At 51.1% G+C, this 21,015-nt stretch overlaps 1 protein-coding gene across 1 annotated transcript in view; it reads right to left on the bottom strand.

Annotated features, from left to right (window-relative positions):
- The window catches only part of LOC307048510 (forkhead-associated domain-containing protein 1-like), a gene marked incomplete at both ends in the record, with an annotated part of 154,093 nt that overhangs the window by 21,115 nt on the left and 111,963 nt on the right, over positions 1-21,015 (bottom strand). Inside the window, 7 exon segments of the mRNA XM_079697600.1 lie at positions 516-622; positions 2,474-2,558; positions 4,115-4,340; positions 6,092-6,265; positions 10,813-10,920; positions 14,391-14,498; positions 18,199-18,306. Of these exon segments, the coding sequence (XP_079553726.1) occupies positions 516-622; positions 2,474-2,558; positions 4,115-4,340; positions 6,092-6,265; positions 10,813-10,920; positions 14,391-14,498; positions 18,199-18,306 (916 nt within the window).

Here is a 21,015-nt window from a genome sequence, read left to right as displayed (position 1 = left end):
GTGTCCGTCCAGAAGAGAGCAGACCTTGGAGCTAGTTTGCCCCTACTCTAGTGGTCTCTGACGTCCAAATCAGCCCCAGGAGGCAGACGTGCTGCAGGTGTTTTTGCATCGGAGGAAGGAGAGGCCCGGGGAACACCTTACTTGAGGTCCCTAAGCTGTTGGGTGCTAGGACTTGTGCCGACTGGCCTGCCCAGGGGCGCCCACGATTGACCCCCAAGCCTTTGCCCCCAGAGACAGATCCTCTGTGGTCATCAGAGATTCTCTCCGAAAAAGTTGCGTTTCCACACAGAGGTCCAGAGCCATCTGAGAATGTTCCCTGTAGCCCCATATCAAATGGAATCAGTTCAATACCCAGGATACAGCTCTTGCTGACCCTGAGCTAAAAGTACTGTGACAGCCCAGGAAATCAGGGTTGAGTGGGATTTGGAATGCCCAGCTTTCCCACCCTTCACACACTTTTCTTTCCTTTCTTGAAGCGGGTCAGGAAATCAAGTGACATGGGCAACTGTACAAACCTCTCAAATCTGACATTCGGCTATAGGCTTCAGTGAGGTTCTTCCTTAACCTCATGATGATCTCCTCCTGAGACAGGATTTCCTTCTGAGCAGTCAATAAATCCTCTCTGAAATTCACAGAAACAGACCAAGTCAGTTCGACTCAATCTCCCTGGTGTCTTGAGTGCCTGGGAGGGGCCAAGTGCAAAGGCAAAGTGATACCCAATCAATGATGGTCCATGTGATGCCAGTCCCAGCAAGGGCGATAAGCACACTCTTTAAAAATTCTCAAAACAAAAATCCATTTTGATCCACCTTCATTACAAAGGAATACATGGAGACAGAACAAAGGATCCCGGCTGGGTTGGCTCTGAGGTTGAGATACAACTAATATGAAGATGAAACCTCTTGCTGCTCAAGCGTCTGTCAGCGTGAACCAATGCTCTTGTGGCCTTTTGATCTTTGGTGCAAAGAGGAAGGAAGACTATTTTTTTGTGGGTTCAGGGATTCTTTGAGGATGAGGAAGAGGAGAGAGAAGAGGACAGTACGGCTTCCGTTCTCTCACCAGCTTCTTTTAATTCCTGATGGAGAGACGTGGTGCCACGTGAGTCAGTGGTGCTCATGGGACCCTTTACAGAAGTGTGGGCCCTGGGGCCCAGAAAATCAAGGGGGACACAGGGAGGGTGGGACGAGGGCAGCTCTTTGGCCCCATGCCCCAGAGGGCAGGACGTCTGTGGCACCATGACCATCAGGGTGGCTGACAGGGAAGCAGTGTTCCATGGGACGGGGCCCAGCATGACAGCGGGAGAGGTGCCTTGAGGGGGGGTTATGAGCAGGGGTGAGACACCCCAGCCCTGAGAGACGCATGCTGTGTGTGTGTGTGTGTGTGTCTGTCTGTCTGTCTATCTGTCTCTCTCTCTACTCCTTGGCTATAACTCTTCCAACTTGAGGATGAAACTCGGCCTCAAGGGTGTCCACAGCTAAGGAAGTGGACCAGAGAAGAGTAACGTGATGCTGATTCTTCTCCAGGTCATGGCTACTGCTGTCTTTAGAGAGAGTTCTTTCTACCAGGAGGAGTCAGTTAGGAACTTTTCAGAACATGGAGGCTGAGTATCTGAGTATCTTTGCCTTCTTGGGGTAAAGCCCCTGTGATATTAGACTTTGGTAACTGGTATGTGGTGCAGGGCTCAGGCTGGTGGTTTGTCTTTTTCAAGAAACTTTCTGAATCCTTTCTCTGCATCACATTCCTGCCTACTGGTTTGTACACTGCTTGTCAGTGGCTTTCAGGATCTTTCCCATTCATGGATTTTGTTTCTCTGGAAACTGTCAGCTCTTTGCGGCTCCAGGTATGGACTTTTGGGTTGGGAGGGAGCTTCAAGGTCGTTTAGTCCAACCTCTTAACTTTTAACCATCTGCACGACCCACTCCACCAAGTGGTCTCCACTGTTTGAAACTCACTTATAATACCCAGGAATGCACTTGCCTCGAGCAGGTACTTGGGAAAAGTAGCCAATCATAGCAGTAGCTGGCATTCATGTACCTCATCTCACAAGCAGGGAAGCCGAGGCACAGGAGGTGACGTGACCTGCCCAGGGCCACACACCTGGAGAGTGTTGAGTTGGAATTTGAACATGATCGAGAAACTAAACTAAAGGGATCAAAAAACTCAAATAGCGGGCTTCCCTGGTAGCGCAGTGGTTGAGAGTCCGCCTGCCGGTGCAGGGGACGTGGGTTTGTGCCCTGGTCCGGGAGGATCCCACATGCCAAGGAGTGGCTGGGCCCGTGAGCCAGGGCCGCTGAGCCTGCACGTCTGGAGCCTGTGCTCCGCAACGGGAAAGGCCACAGCAGTGAGAGGCCCGCGTAGCGCAAAAAAAAAAAAGAAAGAAAAACTCAAATGGCAGCAAGAAGAGCCCAGACTCAACTCCTTTTTGCAGACTCTGACAACGTAGCCAGAAGCAGGGGTCCGGTCGGGTACTCACATCAGGTGGACACACACTGCGTTTTTGGTGTTGCTTTCCACCGGAGGTGCTGCCACAGTGTCTTGCTGTGTTTTCCCCTCCTGGGCTGAATCAGAGGGACAGGCCAGCGTCACCAGAGTCCTCCCACAACGGATGTCTTCCTTCCCCTTTGCTTATCAACACACCTATGTCTTTCTCAACTTACAAAGCTTCCCTATGCCCCCAGCTGTCTCCACCTAACGGGAACCAACGTGTGTTCTGTGTCACAGGCTGCCGCCTCCCGCCATACCACGTATGAGCTCATGAAATCTTCCCAGCTACTCTCTAAGGCAGGGATCACTGACTCCATTGACAGATGAGGAGATGGGTACAGGAGAGGCGGGACCTGCCGGTGACCACTCAGCTAAGCGGTGAGAGGTGGAGCCTTAACCCCTGGGCCGCACCTCCTGCCCTATTTCCTGCTCTCTGCTCAGACAAGAGTCTCGTCCTGTCCTCACCTCCCACTTACTCCTCAGCCCACTGCCTTCCAGTTTCCACCCTCACCCTCAGTTCACCCACTCATTTATTCGTTCGACAGATGCTTAGGGAGTATCTGCTTGATGGCAGGCATGGATCTAAGAGTGCGGTGACAAAGATGTAGTTGCTCTCGGGTCCCAGCTGAAGCATCCTCCCTCCGACCTGGACTTGGGCTGGGAGACTGAGTCCCGCCCCGTGCCCGTCCCGTGGTGCCCTGTCCATCCTGGGTCCCCTGTCAGGGCAGTGATTTGGCTAGCTGCCTGGCCTGTCCATTGCTGAACCCCCAGTGCCTAGAATGAGCTTGGGACATAATAGATGATCACTTATGCATGCTGAGTGAATGAATCCATGAGGTGAGCCCTGACAGCTTGTCAACCGGCTTGAGACTAGGACCACGGTTCTCAACCAGTGGGGAGTTTACCCTGAAGGGGACATTTGGCCATGTCTGGAGACATTTTTGGTTGTCGCACTGGGATGGGGGTGAGTGCTACTGGCATCCAGTGGGCAGAGGCCGGGGATGCTGCTCAGCACCCTAAGTGCACAGGACGGCCCCCAACCAAGAGCTTTCCAGCCCAAACGGCAATACTAGGGCCGAGGATGAGACACCCTGGCCCGAGGGCTCTACTTCCAGAACTCTTTTCCAAGAGCTCACTGTCTTTAGCTTTACGCATCGCCTTGGTCATTCAGGGTGAATAAGTGCTCACGACTCTTGAGTTCTTCCTTCAGCCTCTTTTTTTTTTTAAAGAGATAAACCCCAGCTGGTTATGAAAGTGCATTAGACAAAATCGCAAATTGCTGATGGCAGAGAGATGCCTTTGAAAGGCCCCTGCATGGGATGTTTCCATGTGGAAAAGATGATTCCCGTTGTGCTGCTCTGACACCCCTAACAGCCCTGGCAGCCTGTGCCCCTCACTGCCTGACTGGCTCGGCACAAAGGCTGTCCCTGCTCATTGCTGTTACTTCTGTTGAACCTGGGGCTTGAGGGCGCCTAACCTTGCTGTGTAACAAGAAGAAAAGGCCTCCAGACAATAGAGGAGCTTTTAAATGAGGCACAGACTTTTCTTCTGCATCAGCCTAGGGGCACCCACAGGGTCATCAGAACCTGCCCTGAACGCTAAGATTTCCTCGGCGTCTCTCTGGACAAACCTGGGTCATTGTCCTTCAACGTTGCAATCTCTCCTTCCATTTTTTTATGGTGTTTGGTCACTTTCTGGAGTCTTTCTTCAAGACTCACAATCGTCTGGGAGTGCTGTTTGATTTGCTTCTTGTATTCCATGATCTGTTTTTCAAATCCGTGCTTCTGTGATTCCTGTTCTTCTTGGAGGGCCCTGACTGTGTGCTGTTGCAGCTGCATCCGCTCCTCCATCATAATCTGGGAAAACAGATGTGATTAACATGATCTTGGGAGCTGGATAAGAGGACGATAACAACAATAACAACATGGGCCCCCTGCACCCACCAGCACCAAGCTCCGCCCCACCCCAGGACCTTTGCATGTGCTGTTCCCTCTGCATGGTACAATCCTCCCCCAGCTCCTCGCATGGCTGACTCCTCATGTGACAGGCCTCAGCTCCAATGTCACCTCCTCAGAGAGGCCCTCCCTGACTGCCTATCTGAAGGAGACATCATCCTGTTTTATTTCCCCTGAGGCACTTATCACCACCTGAATGATCTCATGTCTTTATTTCTCACTCCCACTGGAATGTAAGCTCCATGAGAGCAGAAACTTACCCTTTCTTATTTACCAATATGCCCACAGCATCAGTATCTGGATCCCTGCCACAGCATCTAGACCCAGATGCTCAGTAAGTGTTGGTTGAATTAATGAGTGAACAATTTTACAAGAGAAAAGGGAGTGAATTTGTAGTTCTTAAAAACACAAATGATCAGTGGTCCCCTGATGGTGAGTCAGAACCTTTCCCGTGACCGCCCCCGCTTCCTCCCCTCTCGGGATGACGTCATTCTCCTGCTACCTGGATGACATCCTCCTGCTCCTCCTGATTCCCTTAACACATTGAGCCTCTGATCTTCTCCAGATGCGTAAATTCTCTGCCTGAGACGCTCACACGTGCCTGCTCTCTCAACAGTCACTCCCTCCCCCAAGGCTATCTTCCAAATTTTGTTCCCATGTCTTGCTTCCCGCCCCAAATCTATTTTTTTACCCCACCAAAAGTTTGGGCAACTTTTGAACTTGGTACTCCACCCTCGTCTCAGTCTGAATTCTTCACCTTCTACAGAAGACAGCCCCTCTCCCACAAGAGACTCCCCCCACAAACCCCGACCCCCTTCTTCCCAGCATCTCCACCGTGTGCCATCAGCCCGCCCGGCGCCCTGGCTCCAAGCTTGCCCGCCTCCTTTGCTTCCTCCCTCTCCTCAGGACTCCTGTCCTGTCAGTCAGTTATCGAGTCCTGCCATTTCTCTGCTCACTCTCGCCAGAGCGACTCCTTCCTTCTCCTCCTCTGCTGCCCCGAGTGTCCAGGACCTATGATTCAGGACTACAGCAAGAACGTGCCATGCCCTGAACCGGTGTCTCCAAGTCCGTCCCACTCAGATTCACTCCGTGCACTTCCGCCAGGCCAATCCTCATCACCTCCTTGGCCACAGACCTGTCTGTTCAATGTATGAAGGACAGGTGGGTGCAATATTGAGCCCTGATGGTGGAGGGCCTCGAATGCTGAGATGAAATTGAAAAACATTATCTTAACATCTGATCCCTAAATTCGGGGACTGCTCAGTGATTCAGCCTGATCCTGTGAGGACCCCGAATTACAACATCTTAGAAGACCCTGGACAGAGGGCGTCATCATAGCTTCTGTTTACTTTTTATACTAAACGAATGCTTCTCAGCAGAGGGTGATTTTACCCTGCCAGAGACATTTGGCAAAGTTGGAAGACAGTTTTGGTTGTCACAACTGTGGGAAGGGTGCCACTGGCATCTCGTGGGTACAGACCAGGGATGTTGCTACACATCCAATAATGCACAGGACATGAGAAAGAGTTACCCCACCCAGAACATCAACAGTGCAGAGGCTGAGAACCCCTGGTCTAAACCACGCCTCCTCATGGCATCGTGATCTTGCATTGAAGGGAAAATTCTCCCCTCCCCAGAAGGCACTGACTTACCATTTCTGTCTTGGCAGTTTCCAGTTCAGCTAATGTTTCACTTAATTTCATAGTGATGTGCTCTGCTTTTAGACTTTCAGCCGTCTTTGTTTTCTGAGTCTTTTCTACCATGGCCAGTGCATCATTTAATTTATCATTTAAAATGCGTGATTTTTGCGTTTTAAAATCTATTTCCTAGACAAACAGCAAACATCAAATTAACAGAAAGTCAGGTATAAATATTTACCCTAGCTTCTCGCTCCCCTGTTTTCAGAGAGGAGGTGACCTCTGTTCTGGTATTGTTCTGTTGATCCTTTTAAAGTCCAAAGTCCATGTTTTCTCTGGAAGGTTCCAATGATTACAGAACTCTTTTTTCATATGCAGCTGAGATCTGTCTACTTGAGATTTCTGGTCTCTGAGCTCAGTTCTGTCACCTGGAGCTCATTGAACAAGTTTTACTTCTCTTTCATGAGACAGCCCTTTAAATATTTGAGGAGGGCTGTCATGTCTCTCCCGAAATCTGTTTTCCAGGATAAATGTGCCAAGTTCCTTCACCCCTTCGTCACAGGACCTGCCTTCAGGACACTCCTCCATCTTCCTCTGTGGCTTCGGCCCTGGGATGACCTCCCCTCGTCCCGTGGGGCCCCGGCAAGATTGGACTCTGGTCGCCATGTCTTCAACACCTTCTCCCTCCTCCCGGCACCCATTCTTCCGACCTTTGTCAAAATTCTACTCTCCTCCTTGGGTCCATGCTCCAGCACTGTGGAATGTGGGCGTCGTGACAGGCACTGTGCTGGGGCTGGACGGACTTTATTTATTTATTTGACTTCATTTTTTAGAGCAGTTTTAGGTTCACAGTAAAACTGAGCAGGAAGTACAGAGTTTCCATGGAACTCCTGCCCCCGTCACACGCCCAGACTCCTCCACGGTCAACATCCCCACTGGACTGGTACGTTTCTTACACTGATGAACCTGCTTCCACACATCATTATCACCCAAAGTCCATAGTCTACGTTAGGGTTCACTCTTGGTATTGCACATTCTGTGGGTTTGGACAAATGTACAATGACATGTGTCCACCATTATAGTATCATACAGAATAGTTTTACGGCCCTAAACACCCTACGTATTCCCTCTGTTCACCACCACTCCCCTAACCAATCCCAGATCTTTTTTTTTTTTTTTTGTGGTATGTGGGCCTCTCACTGTTGTGGCCTCTCCCGTTGCGGAGCACAGGATCCTGATGCGCAGGCTCAGTGGCCATGGCACACGGGCCCAGCCGCTCTGTGGCATGTGGGATCTTCCCAGACCAGGGCACGAACCTGTGTCCCCTGCATTGGCAGGCGGACTCCCAACCACTGCGCCACCAGGGAAGCCCCAATCCCTGATCTTTTTACTGTCGCCATAGTTTTGCCTTTTCCAGAATGTCATATAGTCGGAATCATACTGCATGTAGCCTTTTCATGAACATTATTTAATCCAATCTAAAATATATTCTTGAGGTGCAGGGCTGGGCATTCCCAGACTCTGTTGGGGGCAGTGAAAACTGGTATGACCTTTCTGGAGGGTCATTTGGGAACATGTATCATGAGCCTGAAAATGCCCATATCCTGTGACCCAGTGATTCCACTTTTGGAGATGTATCTTAAGGATATAACTACACACGTGCACAAAGCCTGGTGCGAAGGGCTGTTCAGCTCAGCATTTTTTACTTCAGTGAAAGTGAGAAACAGCCCAGGGCCCAGGGGTAAATGAATCGGGGTTCACCCAGCACCGTGCAAACCCAGGTCACTCTTTACTGGCAGGTTGTAGAGGAAAGTTCAATGACATGTGGACATACGTGTAATATATGAAGTCAATACACAGCATGCACAGTATAACCGTGTAAATCACTTTGTAACACATCGATATTTGTCGATCAACATATAGCTGGTCCGGAAGGAATCACACCAAAATGTCACTAGTGGTAACTCTGCTCAGTGGAATCATCAGTGACTTTCCATATTTTTCAGAATTTCTAGAGCAAACGGGTGCTCCTCTTACCCTTGGGAAAGGAAACGGATTTTTTTTTTTTTTGGAAACAAAACAAAACATGATTCGCATCATGTGACGCCTGCGAGCCTCATCTGGGAGAAGCTTCATTCTCTCGGTACCATCACTGAACTCTCTCTGTTCTTATTTGGGATCTTGACGTGGTCGTGACTGTTGAGAAATCCCACTGCAGACAGTGTGCAGACCTGGCTGAAGGGGGCGCTCCCTGGGGTCAGTGGCAGGCACACCACAGAGCGGCGACACTCCAGCTGTCCCAGAGAATCCACAACAAACTGAGATGGCTTCATGGATGGGCCAGAACACGCTGCCTGGCATCTTTGCTCCTTGCCAGCTACTCAGCAGCTTACTCAAGTTCAGTGTTCCAGCGGGTCGGAATTAATTTTTCTTCTCCCCTCTCTCCTCTTTTTCTCACATAAATCCTGTTTTTACTGGTGTAGATGAAATCAGTCTTTCGAATGCTCTTCCCTGTGTACGAGTAAAACAGCCTGCAAATAAGCAACTCTACGTCTGAGTGGGTCTTTGACCTTGTACTTCCTGGGTCTTTCCTGGTAAATGGGGAGTCCCTGGGGCAGAGTCCCGTTTCTCCTCGTCTGGTGTGATGCCACCAGCCTGCCTTGAAGGTCGTTGAGAGACCGTGCTCTCTGGTGTCACCGTTGGTTTCTCTAAGGTTGTTGTTGACACGCTGTTGGTTGCATTATAGAGTCTGCTCTGTGATGATCCTGAGGAGACATGCTCTCTGGGCCCAGCACCCAGAATGGTCTAATTTCCAGGAGCACTCGGTCCAGTTTTGCTTGTGAACTACACAACCTTTCACTGTAACTGCTGGAATGAAAACTGTGACCCATTCATGGATTTCATAATACACACTTTTTTTTTTTCCATTAGTCTCATTCCTAATCCATTTCCTGCCCTGTATAATCTACTTTAAAATTCTAATTTCTCCTTTTCTCCTATCCCTAATTGAAGTACTGTGTGGAAGAGCCATGGTGAATCACTGGGGAAACAAGGCTGTGTGTAGAGATGGCCCCTCTTGGGCTCTCTCTCTCGGCCTGCAGTGTCCGCCTGCCCACGGGGAGTCCTGCACAGGTGCATCAGCCCAGAGCTGACAAGTCTTGCATCACTTCACCCAGCTCTGCTCTGCTTCCTCTGGAGATGCTCCAATTGGTCAAGGCCCCTCTTAAAGTGGTGCCCGGGACTGATATGTAATCCAGATGTGCTTTACTGGCGCTAGTCTTCCTGGAGTAGCCTCTGTTCCAAGAGCACCAGCTCCACTTGGGCTGCTTGTTATGCAGATTCAGATTCCTGAATCCACCCTACAGACAGTGAATCAGAATCTCTGGGGGCGAAGCCCCGGGATCGGGGATCGGGCATTTAAAACAACCGCCCCAGGGGACTTCCCTGGCGGTCTGGTGGTTAAGACTCCATGCTTCCACTGCAAGGAGCACGAGTTTGATCCCTGGTTGGGGAACTAAGATCCCGCGTGCTGTGCGGCGCAGCCAAATAAAGAAAAAGAAAAAAGAAAGAAAAAGAAGAAGAAGAAAGAAATAACCCCCCAGTGATTCTATGTATGCTAATATCTGGGAACCTTTCTTTGAAGAAAACGATCTAAGATCGATGTGAATAGACTTAAAGATCTGTTTAGTCCCATCTGGTCTACTTATTTATTTGGCTGCATCGGATCTTTATTGCGGCATGCGGAATCTTTCGTTGCAGTGAGAGGGCTCTTTGCGACGGCGTGCGAGCGCCTATCTAGTTGTGGCGCGTGGGCTCTAGTGCATGCGGGCCTAGTTGTCCTGCGTCATGTGGGATCTTAGTTCCCCGACCAGGGATCGAACCCGCGTTCCCTGCATTGGAAGGCGGATTCTTAACCATTGGACCACAGTGGAAGTCCCAGACCCATCTGCTCTTGAAAATCCTTTGAAATTGTATCTACCTGTATTTAAATTTAACCCACTATTGTCAGGTTGTGTGTTTATCATATGCCTTAACTTTTGAGGTATCAGCTTGTGTGTGTGTGCGTGTGTGTGTGTGTGTGTGTGTGTGTGTGTCTTGTACCGTTGGGACCCAGGAGGGGTGAATTCAGTCCTCCAGCTTGGAGGTGCCTAAGACAGGGTCCTGTGCAACAACTTCTGCTGCTCCTGCATCTCCTACTCTCAGTAATAATCGTAAACGTGGTTTGATTATGAAGGTGATGATAGCGATGATGACAGATTCTGGTGGAGAAAAAGCACCAAGGTGATCAGACATTCAGGCATCTATATCCTGCCGCCCCCTCTGTGACCCCGGGCAGCTGAGCCTACACCAAGCTCAAGGACAGAGAGAGGAGGGGTGATGATGAGAAGTCCTAGAGTCAGGTAGTCCTGGGTTCAGATTCTGCCCCTCCACTTCCTGGCTGTGAGATAATAATAACAACAACAACAACAATAATAAAACATGCAGTATTCACTGAGTGCCAGGTGCTTGTCTCTGTGTATGTCAGTAATCAAGCCTCACAACTCCATGAGGTTGGTCTATTGGATCATCTGTATTTCATAAGTGGGGAAACCAAGGCACAGAGGTGGCAACTCCTGCCTAATGTCCCACAGCCAGGGGGTGGCAGAGGTAGGATTTGAACCCAGACCGCCTGCCCCCAGAGCCTGGTGCTCAGCCACGCCAGCTCCTCCATGTCTTTTCCTCTTTGAGACTCATACCTCCTTCTGCTTGGTTATGCAGTTCTCCAGATCTCGCACCTTTTTCTTTTCCTTCTCTACGGCCTCCTTCGCTTTGTGTTTCTTGTAGGCGATGCTGCTCTCTGACATCTGGAAGTCAACAACAAGCGGTTTGAGGGTGTGTGCACGCGAAAGGAAGGGAAGTGACACGGCAAGGGGAAGCCAGGATTACTAATCCTTGACACCAGTGAGTCAGGGCTTGGGAGCGAGAGCTCAAGGGACGGGATGCTCGCTGGAGAGAGAGGTGACAAGGGTGGCGTGCCCAGCACGGTGAGAACCCGCAAGTCACGTCTTGGTTAGTTGTGTCCTTAAAAGAGAGAGTTATTCGTCTTTCAGGATTTCTGGGCTGGTGTTCAGGAAGTGACAGGCTGGTGAGTGTTCAGGTCAAGGCATTTGGCGCTGAGCCACAAACTAAACTCCTAAACGGACAGGTGATGGCACCAATGTGGTCCCTTGTTGGGAAGTGCCTGGCTTCTTGGGAAGTGGGGCAGGAGAGGCAAAGGGCAGGGGTGGGAGAGACACCTCTGTGCCAGCAGGCCTGACGCCTGTGGCTTCAAAGGACACTGGCGGTCTCTCTGCAGCCTATGAAGGCTTGGGTCCAGAAACTGAAGCCCAGGACAGCTTGGGACTGAGAACATATACCCTACAGATATGGTGATGGGGAGGGGATTGGAGCCCAGCCTCAACTACACAAGCCCCAGGAGGGAAACAGCCAGAGTAGGGTCGAGAAACTCTATTTGCTGTTGTTGAAACTCTTGTAGTTATGCCTCCCGTACAAATATAGAGTTCACAAGAATAGCATTTTAATGAAATAAATAATTTACATATGCATACACAAAAGACTGGAAGGCTATGTACCAAAATATAAATAATGGCTATTTGGGGCGAATTGAGATTATGGTAATTTATATTTTCTTCTTTTCACTGGTCTGTATCTTCTAAATTTTCTTTAGTGAACATGCATTATTGGGTAAAAAGAAAAACTGCTGACATTGTTGTACTTTGGGGGTGGGGGGCCCTGGAGAAGAGAGGATCTTCCCGACAGTCTTGCTGTTCTAGCATTGCGTCCTGGGCCTCCATCTCCCCTGCCCTGCTCTGCACACAGGCCTCCCCGCCCCACCTGGGCTCTGACTCTCCTCTCTGCATGGGCTTGGCATTTTCCCACTGCCAAGTCTGCCTAAGACTGTCCAGACCCCACCCTGCCAGTCTGCGTCCTGCCTGACGTAAGAGGCCACACGCCCCGTGGGAGGGCGCCCTCCCTTCTCTTATTCTGCGCCGCTTGGCAAATTACAAATGATAATGATGGCAACGATGATACTGCCCAGTCTCTAAATTCTGCAACACGAGCACCTGCCCCGTGCGCTGAACGCGAGCCCCCAGGTGGCGTCTGCCCCCCATTTTGCAGGTGAGGACACAGAGGCTGTTAGCGAGGCGGTGAGAGGATGAGTAATGCGTCAAGATCACACCATCAGGGAGTGGTGGTGCCCGTTCAGATGCCAGTGCCCTGCCCTAGCCATCCTGCCACCTGGCTTCTGGACCTTGCCTGAGCTGTCCTCCTGATTCCAACCCCACCCTACCTGGAGGCAGGAGACATGTTTGTGTATTCGAACGTAGACTGACACAGAGTCTGCCACCCTGCTCAGCAGGAGTCCACACTCTAAAACCCCACCCCTGGCCCATCTGTATAAGGGCTGATCTGGGGACAGCTGTGACCACAGTCTGGGTTCTACCCCTTAACGAGGCTCGCTCTGTGTCGGAGCTCCCTCGCCCTGTGTGGACTCTGACCCCACTTCCCTGCGGGGCCTGGCATGGTCTCACTCCCGAGGTCTTTGCTTGACTGTCCGGTCCCTGTGTCCCGCCATGCACTCCATCCTCCCCACCCGACCGGGACTCTGACCTCACCCGCGGAGGTGCTTCACAATGAAGGCACGGACTCCTCGAAACAAACCTCTGTCACTACACCCGAATTAGAGATGAGGGCACAGGGAGGGCAAGGGGCTTGCCCAGAGTCGCACAGCATGTTAGGGCAGAGCTGGAATTGGGGCCAGAATCGACACGTTTAGCCCACCCAGCTCTGCTGCCGTGCCTCGCTTCGCCTACTCTGTGTCTCCCTCTGGCTTTCTTCCTCTGACCCCTCATTTGGCTTCCATCTTGTTCCAGTTTGATTTCATTCTTCCCGTCCTGCCCCCGTCCCTCTGGCTAACTCTGGTCCCCCTCCTTTGCACTGGGGACCCCTGACCTAGGGGCATTCTCTTCCCACAGATGTTCCCGTGGTGTCCCCTCTGCCCTCCAGGTCTTACTCAAGGTCCCCTCCTTGGAGAAGCCCTCCCCATCGGTGGGCCACTCTCTAACCCACCCTGGTTGTGTCTACCCCACAGCCTGTGGCTCTGGAGTCACCTGTGTTTGTTTACATGGTTGTCTGTCCTCCGCCCTAGAGTGGGGGGCATGGCCGTGGTCCGTCTAGTGCTCTGTGGTATCCCTGACACCCAATAAGGTCTGGCACGTGGTAGGTACTCAGTAAATATTTGCAGCTGGATGAATAAAACGGAATTAAACAATTCATTGAGTCACCAGCTTTGTCTCTGGAAGTTCCACGAGGGCCGGCTCATGTCTGCGTGTGCCCCCTCGGTCCCTAGAATCCGGCTCCTGGACATGCCATCACAGATCACTGAGGGCACGGCCACCTGGCCTCCTGGCTCCGAGAGCCCTTCTTTGACTTTCAGGGCATGACTCTGGCATTCATCCCTCCTCTAAGCCTTGGGGCCTGCCTTTCATGGCGGCTCCGGGCAGGTGAGGCTGGTAAGCCCAGTCCCCAGGCTGGTGGCAGTGGATGTCACTGGCTCGGCCTGGGCCTGGCACTTGGACACCCCTTCCCCCTCCCACATCACCCTGTCCTTGAGGGTGTACTTCTCGTCTGTTCCAGAAGGCACTGAACCCTGGCGCTTATTTGATGTGACCACCGTGTGAGCTGGCTGTGTACCGTCTACTCCATCTTGTGTTTGTGTCTCTATCTGTCCATCGGCCCAGGGAGGGTCTACTTTGGAGTCTATGAAACTAGGAGGCTGGAGCCGAGAGGGTGTTTTCCTACTGTGCCCACGCTGGGTGCATCATAAATACCTTTCGACGATGAGGAGGAGGATGCTGGCTGAGGGACTGACCCAGACTCAACCCAGGGTGTCTCCCCTGGAGTGCATCTCCCTTCCCTAGGTAGTTGGCCAGCAGTGCTTTTGGAGATGGCCCTCCGTGTGCGAGTGCAATTCTAAGTACTTAATATACAAAACTCATTTAATCCTGCGAGGCAGGGACTGTATCCCTCCCCATGTTACAGATGAGGAAACTGACGCACAGGAGGTTAGGTGATCTGCCCTAGGGTCATACAGCTGGTGAGTCCTATGATGTGATATCGGCCACTCTGAACAGAGGCACCGCTCCCCACCTGCCTGCTTTACCACCTGCTCTACATCAGGGCACCAAAACACAGCCTCACATCTGGTTCTGGAGCTCCTTCCAAAGGGCTTTTGGCTGCCACCGCCCAATTTCTCTCTCTCTGCTCCTCAGACCTCCTTCTGCTGGGTTAAGTGGTTCTCCAGACCTCGCACTTTTCTCTTTTCTGTCTCTAAGGCTTTCTTTGCTTTTCTTTTCACATGGGCAATGCTGCTCTCCAAAATCTGAAAATCAATGACCAGTCTTTTTGGTTGCCTGCATATTTAGGGGGAAAATTGCTAATAACGATGATACTAATTATAATGACAGTAGCTCAGACGTTGAGGGTTGGTCTTCCGTGCCAGGGCCCAAGGCCAGCACTTCTCACCCACGTCACTCTCATGGCAACCTCATCAGAGAAGTTAGCGTCTCCATTTAACAGATGAGGAAACTAAAGAATGGAAAGTTGGTGAGGGTGCAGGGACCATGAGGTTTGTTAGTGGTGAGGCCAGGATTGAACCCCTCACTTTGCCTGTGGGTGGAGGCCCTGGCAGGGAGCAAGCGAGCAGAGGCGACCAAGCCTGTCTTGTTTCAGAGTCTGAGCTCTTATCATTGTGCCAGGCAGCCTCTGTGATAAGAAGAAGAAGAATCTCATTAATAATGGAATTTCCCATTGTTGAAATAAATCTCTGAAAGACCATCGGGTTTCTAGAGGAGGGCCGTGTATTGAATTAATGAGCCACACATAACAATCTCTAGGAGGGGTGGGGGCAAACCTCACAAGGGAAGCTCTGAGAGGCTGCGAGGGCTGTGACTGGTATTTAGTGCCTGCAGTCAGGGAATTTCATCTAGGAAGCAGCTTGCTGATAAGCCGTTCAGTTACATGGTTTATGCAAATTGCAGACAGCTAGAAGGTGCCGGTAAGGCCCCTGTTTCTAGTCACTGCAAGAAAGGGCACCTCATATTCATCATCATTATGTTAAAAAAAAAAAAAAAAGAAAGGACACCTCAACTCTCAAACGGGTTGTGTTTTAAACACTAGCTTGGCAGAGGTCCGGAATTTGGAACACGGTTTCCATTAGAGCTGGTGGTTAGGGTCCGAGATTAGCCTGCAAAAATATCTAATCCATAATATGGAGGAAATACTACACATTTTTATATATTTTGCAGTGAAAAGCAGTTTAAAAAACGCCAACACAGGCTTCCCTGGTGGTGCAGTGGTTGAGAGCCCGCCTGCCGATGCAGGGAACACGGGTTCGTGCCCCGGTCCGGGAAGATCCCACATGCTGTGGAGCGGCTGGGCCCGTGAGCCATGGCCGCTGAGGCTGCGCGTCCAGAGCCTGTGCTCCGCAACGGGAAAGGCCACAACAGTGAGAGGCCCGCGTACTGAAAACAAACAAACAAACAAAAAAACGCCAACACTGAGCTGTTCCAATACCAGCCCTCAATGAAGCAGGAGCGCAGTAACATCATGGGAGCCTGGCGTCTCCCATGAGACGTGAGGGAGCCCAAAGTCTGAGGAGGGTTTCGGGTTAAGACATTTCCCTGCCCCACTGCGCCTGATCTCACATCTACACGCAGGACTTTGCTCTCGGCAGCTCCTCTGCAGCCGAGACGGGCGCTATGCACTGCAGGGAAGGCTGTCCTCGTGCGACTCACACCCAGGTCCCGTCCCCCTGGACCACTTTGCTCCCACGCTCCTGGGCAGGTCATGGGAATTAACCTTTAACGTTACCTCCAAACCCGCATTATGACCTAGTGATTCTGTCGTCGTTAAAGATGCATCTGACAGTGTGGAGGAAGGTCTAATAGAAAGAAAAATCAAATGACTGTTTGAGGTTGATCCAAGTCTGTGTCTGGGATTTTAATCTCAGGTTCCCCTGACAAGAAGCCACGGAGAGGTCCTGCCGGGAGAAGTGGGCTGGCGCTGTCCTAGGCCTGGGGGACCCGGCCACAGCTCCTCCCTGCCATGGGGCTGTCCACCACCAGGCTTTCCTTAAATCTCCCTCCTGAAGTGCCCCATGACCTCAGATCTTGAAAATCAAGGGGCTTCCCCAGCTTTGTGCTGATGACCTCTCAGTGGCATTTGGCTGCCGGGAACCCTTGTGACACCCTCCTCCTCCTCCTTGCCACCCCTGGAGAAATAACTCAGGACCAGGTACTGACACTGTTTACACAGGCCTGCAGAGCACAGCTGCGCCGGAGACCTGAGTGAGACCCAACACATAAACACTTCCCCTCTCTGGATCTGATCAAATGGCATGGGCTCTGCCCAGCAGGCTCCTTATTTCTCCCTCACTGGTGGGTGGGCCAGGGTTTCCCTCTGAGGAGTAGGGAAGCAGTGGGGGGTTGGTAGGAGGCAAGTGCCTAAACAGAAGTGGAAGTACAGTGATTGATAGTATTAATAGCTACCATTCCTTGAGTGATGATTCTGGGTCAAACACTTGAGTGTACATGATCTCTAATCTTCACAGCCATCCTTTAAAGAAGGTAGGTATTGTGTCAGTAAGTAGCCCAGCCAGGCTGCAAAGCCTGCACTCCTCACTCCTCTGCGCTGCCCCAGGACTGAAGCGCTAATGAAAACATTTTGTAAAAAAGACTCAGGGAGACTCCCCTCGTGGCGCAGTGGTTGAGAGTCCACCTGCCGACGCAGGGGACACGGGTTCGTGCCCAGGTCCAGGAAGATCCCACATGCCGTGGAGCGGCTAGGCCCGTGAGCCATGGCCGCTGAGCCTGCGCGTCTGGAGCCTGCGCGTCCGGAGCCTGTGCTCTGCAACGGAAAAAAACTCTGGGATCTGAGGGTGACCATGAGGTAAGTGTGAGTGAACACTGTAACGGGGCTTTTCCAAAAGCCATTTGGGACACATCGATGGAAGTACAACATCTTCAACGAGGGAGAGAAGAGTCCTGCTCTAGGCCACTAAATGCTGGAGAACTGTGTCCAGTTTTGCCTACAAAAACTTTAGGAAGAAAACAGGTGATGGGTTGCAAACTCAGATGCCTACAGGGGCTCAACAGTTACCCAAAGTGAAGTGGGTTGTGTGTCTTGCAATAGGGAATGGCGAGGACTGTGGCAAACTTCTGCTACTTGGTTCCACTCTGGCCCATTTTTGCCAAGTGGAAAGGAGGGCCAGGTTTCCCAACTTTTCAAGAGAGGATGGAAATCTGGAGTTTTCAGTCTATTTTACGAATTCAAGATAAAACACTCTAGGACCAAACGTAACATGTCTGCAGGCCCTTTTCAGCCAGTGAGCTGCCCATCTGTGACTTCTGGAGCACAGAGCAGCTCAGAGGAGCGGAACAATGCCATGCTCCAGGATTGTGAATGGCATTTGGGTCTGGAGAGGTGCCTCTATTTTCAAGCATCTATAAAAGGTTATTCTGTGGAAGAGAAAGTATTCAATAGACGGGTTTTGCAGGAGCCCGGGGGGCGGGTGGAGGATTGAAACCCTTCTGGGAGAAAGTCTGAGTCAATTCAACCTAAAGGAAGAATGTTCTGCCAGCCCAAGGCATCAACACTGGGATGGGCTGCCCTGGGCTGCAGAAAATTCCTTGGTGGTGGAGCTGAAGGCTGGATGATTTTAGGATGCTGTTGGAGGATACACGCAGCCCTGAAGTCCCACGATTCTGTAATTCCTCCATTTTTGGGATTTGGCATACAATCTCTGCGCAGAAAGTGCTCATGTCACCAATCCCAACTTGTTCCCTATCTAAGGCTGTATTTTACGCTGTTTACAATTTTTCCAATTGTGAAGGCTACAGCTCTAGGGTTCTCTCCTAGAGTCCCCCTTGCTTCTTCCCAGACTAGCTGAGCCCTCCCAAGGACAAATCACTCTAGGAAACTCCGCCATGTGCTTCTCCCTATCATCTGCGGTTCTAAACTTCTTCCATTTGGCCCTCAAGCCGGATTTGGGCTGGAACCAACTATCTCCCCGAGCTGCATACCTCCTTCTGGCGGTTTAAGCGATTCTCCAGCTCTTGGACTTTGCTCTGTTCTTCTTCTAATGCTTCCTTCGCTCTGCTTTTCTCCTGAGAAATGGTTTCCTCCAAAGCCTGAAAGTCATGACGGTTGTTTAATAGACATGGTTACCATAGTAGGAATCTGGACTCTGTGCCAGGCACTGCACGGATTAACTCTTTCACTTCTCACAACAACCCCACAGAAAACTGTGGGCAGTATACTTAGGGGCTAAGAGTATGTGGTCTGAAGTCGGCAGGCCCAAATTAGAGCCTCCGGTTGATCCTTCCTAGATGTATAGTCTTGGGCAAGTGAGAAGCTTTAGAAGCCTCAGTTTCCAGATCTGTACAATGGGGACAGTCATAGTGCTTCCTGCATTGGGTTGATGTGAGGAGCAGATGAGATGATGAACATGAAATACTTGTCACATGATAACTATTCACTAGTAAAGATCAATCATTTCTTCTGTCATTTCGACTTTGCAAAGGAGGAAACAGGCTTAGAGAGATTAAGGAATCTGCTCAGTTTACTAGTAAATCATATCAACAGGAGTTTGAACCCTGGTCCCTTTGACCCTAGAGACAGGAGTTGGCAAGCTATGGCAACTGGGCCAAATCTGGCCCGCTGCCTGCTTTTTTTTTTTTTTTTTTTTTTGCGGTACGCAGGCCTCTCACTGTTGTGGCCTCTCCCGTTGCGGAGCACAGGCTCTGGACGCGCAGGCTCAGCGGCCATGACTCACAGGCCCAGCCGCTCCGCAGCATGTGGGATCTTCCCGGACCGGGGCACGAACCCGTGTCCCCTGCATCGGCAGGCGGACTCTCAACCACTGCGCCACCAGGGAAGCCCCTGCCTGCCTGCCTTTTTGTAAATAAAGTTTTATTGGCATCCCTCCATGCTCATCGTGGGTTGCCTACAACTGCCTCTGCCCTGCAACAACAGAGCTGAGAAGCCACAACAGAGACCATACGACCCGCAAAACTGAAAATAGATACTATCTGGCTCTTCATGGAAAAAGTTTGCTGCTCCCTGATTTAAACCATTAGTGTGTGCACAAATCAGAGGACTGCTGCTAACAGATCATAATAAAAAGAAGAATGTTAGCTCCATAAGGGAACCTAGAATTTCTTACCATTGAAACAGAGTCCTCAGACAAGTTAGGACTCATGAGGAGTTCAATTAATGAATTCTGACAAACAGATTTTTAGAAAGGGTGGGGGTGATGGTGTCATGTGGTATGAGGGAGGTTCATTTAAAATTGGGGCACCTGGCACTCGAGTCTGGAACAGTACTTTCAGATGAGTCCCTGGGGTCAAGCTGATCCATGTGCGTGTCTGGGGAAGGATGACCGTCGACGGGACAACAGTGGACATGAGCAGTGGCGCTCTGTCTTGGGGGGTCCCCGGCATTGTGTCCCCCTCTGCATGGGCTGGTGTGCGCTCTGAGGTTTGTTGTGATTAAAGGGGGGTTGATGTCAGCCCTTGAAACCCTGTATCTGTTGGAATCGATGTTACAAATGGGCATCTGGGAGGCCCAGGCCGGTGCCCAAGGTGATGTTGAACATGCTGGGGCTGCAATACTGTACATCCACAGTGGGAAGAAGTCAAACCAAAGTTAAAACTAAAATAAGACATTTGGCAAGGGAGAAGTTAATCAGAGAGGAGGGAGGAAACAGGTGGAGAGTCTGGTGAAGATTTTGAAGATTTCTAGGTTCCTTCTGGTTTTATTTCCCTCTCGGTGGAATGGCACTGGCTTTTTCTATGTCTAGTTGCCCTTCTGGAGGGAGCTGCCTTGATTTAAGGCTGTTGTTAATAGTACCTTTATGTGGCTCACAGGTGATTTTGGTCAGGTGGTTCTTCCTTTTTAATCTTTTATTTCACAAAAGGCAGAAAGGCAGAGAAAGAGGCAAACAGGAGAAGAGGTAGCGGGGCATGAGCTAGAGGATGAAAGGGAACAGGCAGAGGTCTTTGCCTCTTGGAGAGGTCTGGAGAGTGAGGGTGTGTGACAGAGACGGTGGGTCCAAGCAGGAAGTCACCAAGCTTCTCCCAGTGACGGTGGAGGAAACGGCAGGTCCAGTCCTTCTCAGGGGAAGAAAGGAGGTGCTGGGGGGGGGAGTTGGGGTCCGGAGGATCTGGTGCTGCTGTCTTGAGGGGGTGGAGGAGGTGCAGCACGCAGTGGCCCTCCACCGTGGCTGCACATTGGAACCACCAGGGAGAGCTCACCAATCCCAGTGCCTGAGCCACACCCTCACCCCAGTCAGGTCAGAACCTGGGGGTGGGGTGGGGGGAGGGGTACAAGGCATTAGTATTTTTTAATCTCTTAGGTGACAAAAGTGCAGACAAAGTCATGAGCCACTGATGTAGGATGAGGGCAACCAAGGTAGTTATATTCATGGCAGGTCCCTGAATATCAGAAAGGGCCAACTCAAGGACAAGGATGAGAATCAGCCTGTTATGTGCAGTTTCCTGGCTTTCTCCTGAGATTCTGATTCAGTGGGTCTGGGGTGGGGCCCAAGAAGCTGTATTTTTCACCAGCGTTCAGGTGGTTCTTTTTTTTTTTTTTTTTTTTGCGGTATGCGGGCCTCTCACTGTCGTGGCCTCTCCTGTTGCGGAGCACAGGCTCCGGACACGCGGGCTCAGCAGCCATGGCTCACGGGCCCAGCCGCTCTGCGGCATGTGGGATCCTCCTGGACCGGGGCATGAACCGGTGTCCCCTGCATCGGCAGGTGGACTCTCAACCACTGCGCCACCAGAGAAGCCCCAGGTGGTTCTTATCAGCCGACTTGGGGAAAACCTTCTTCTAAGACT

The sequence above is a fragment of the Hyperoodon ampullatus genome (genome assembly GCF_949752795.1).
Source record: "Hyperoodon ampullatus genome assembly, chromosome: 2".
In the NCBI taxonomy this organism is placed as follows: Eukaryota; Metazoa; Chordata; class Mammalia; order Artiodactyla; family Ziphiidae; genus Hyperoodon; species Hyperoodon ampullatus.
The sequence above is the reverse complement of the archived record's forward strand: the minus strand, read 5'-3'. Positions and strand labels throughout refer to the sequence as shown.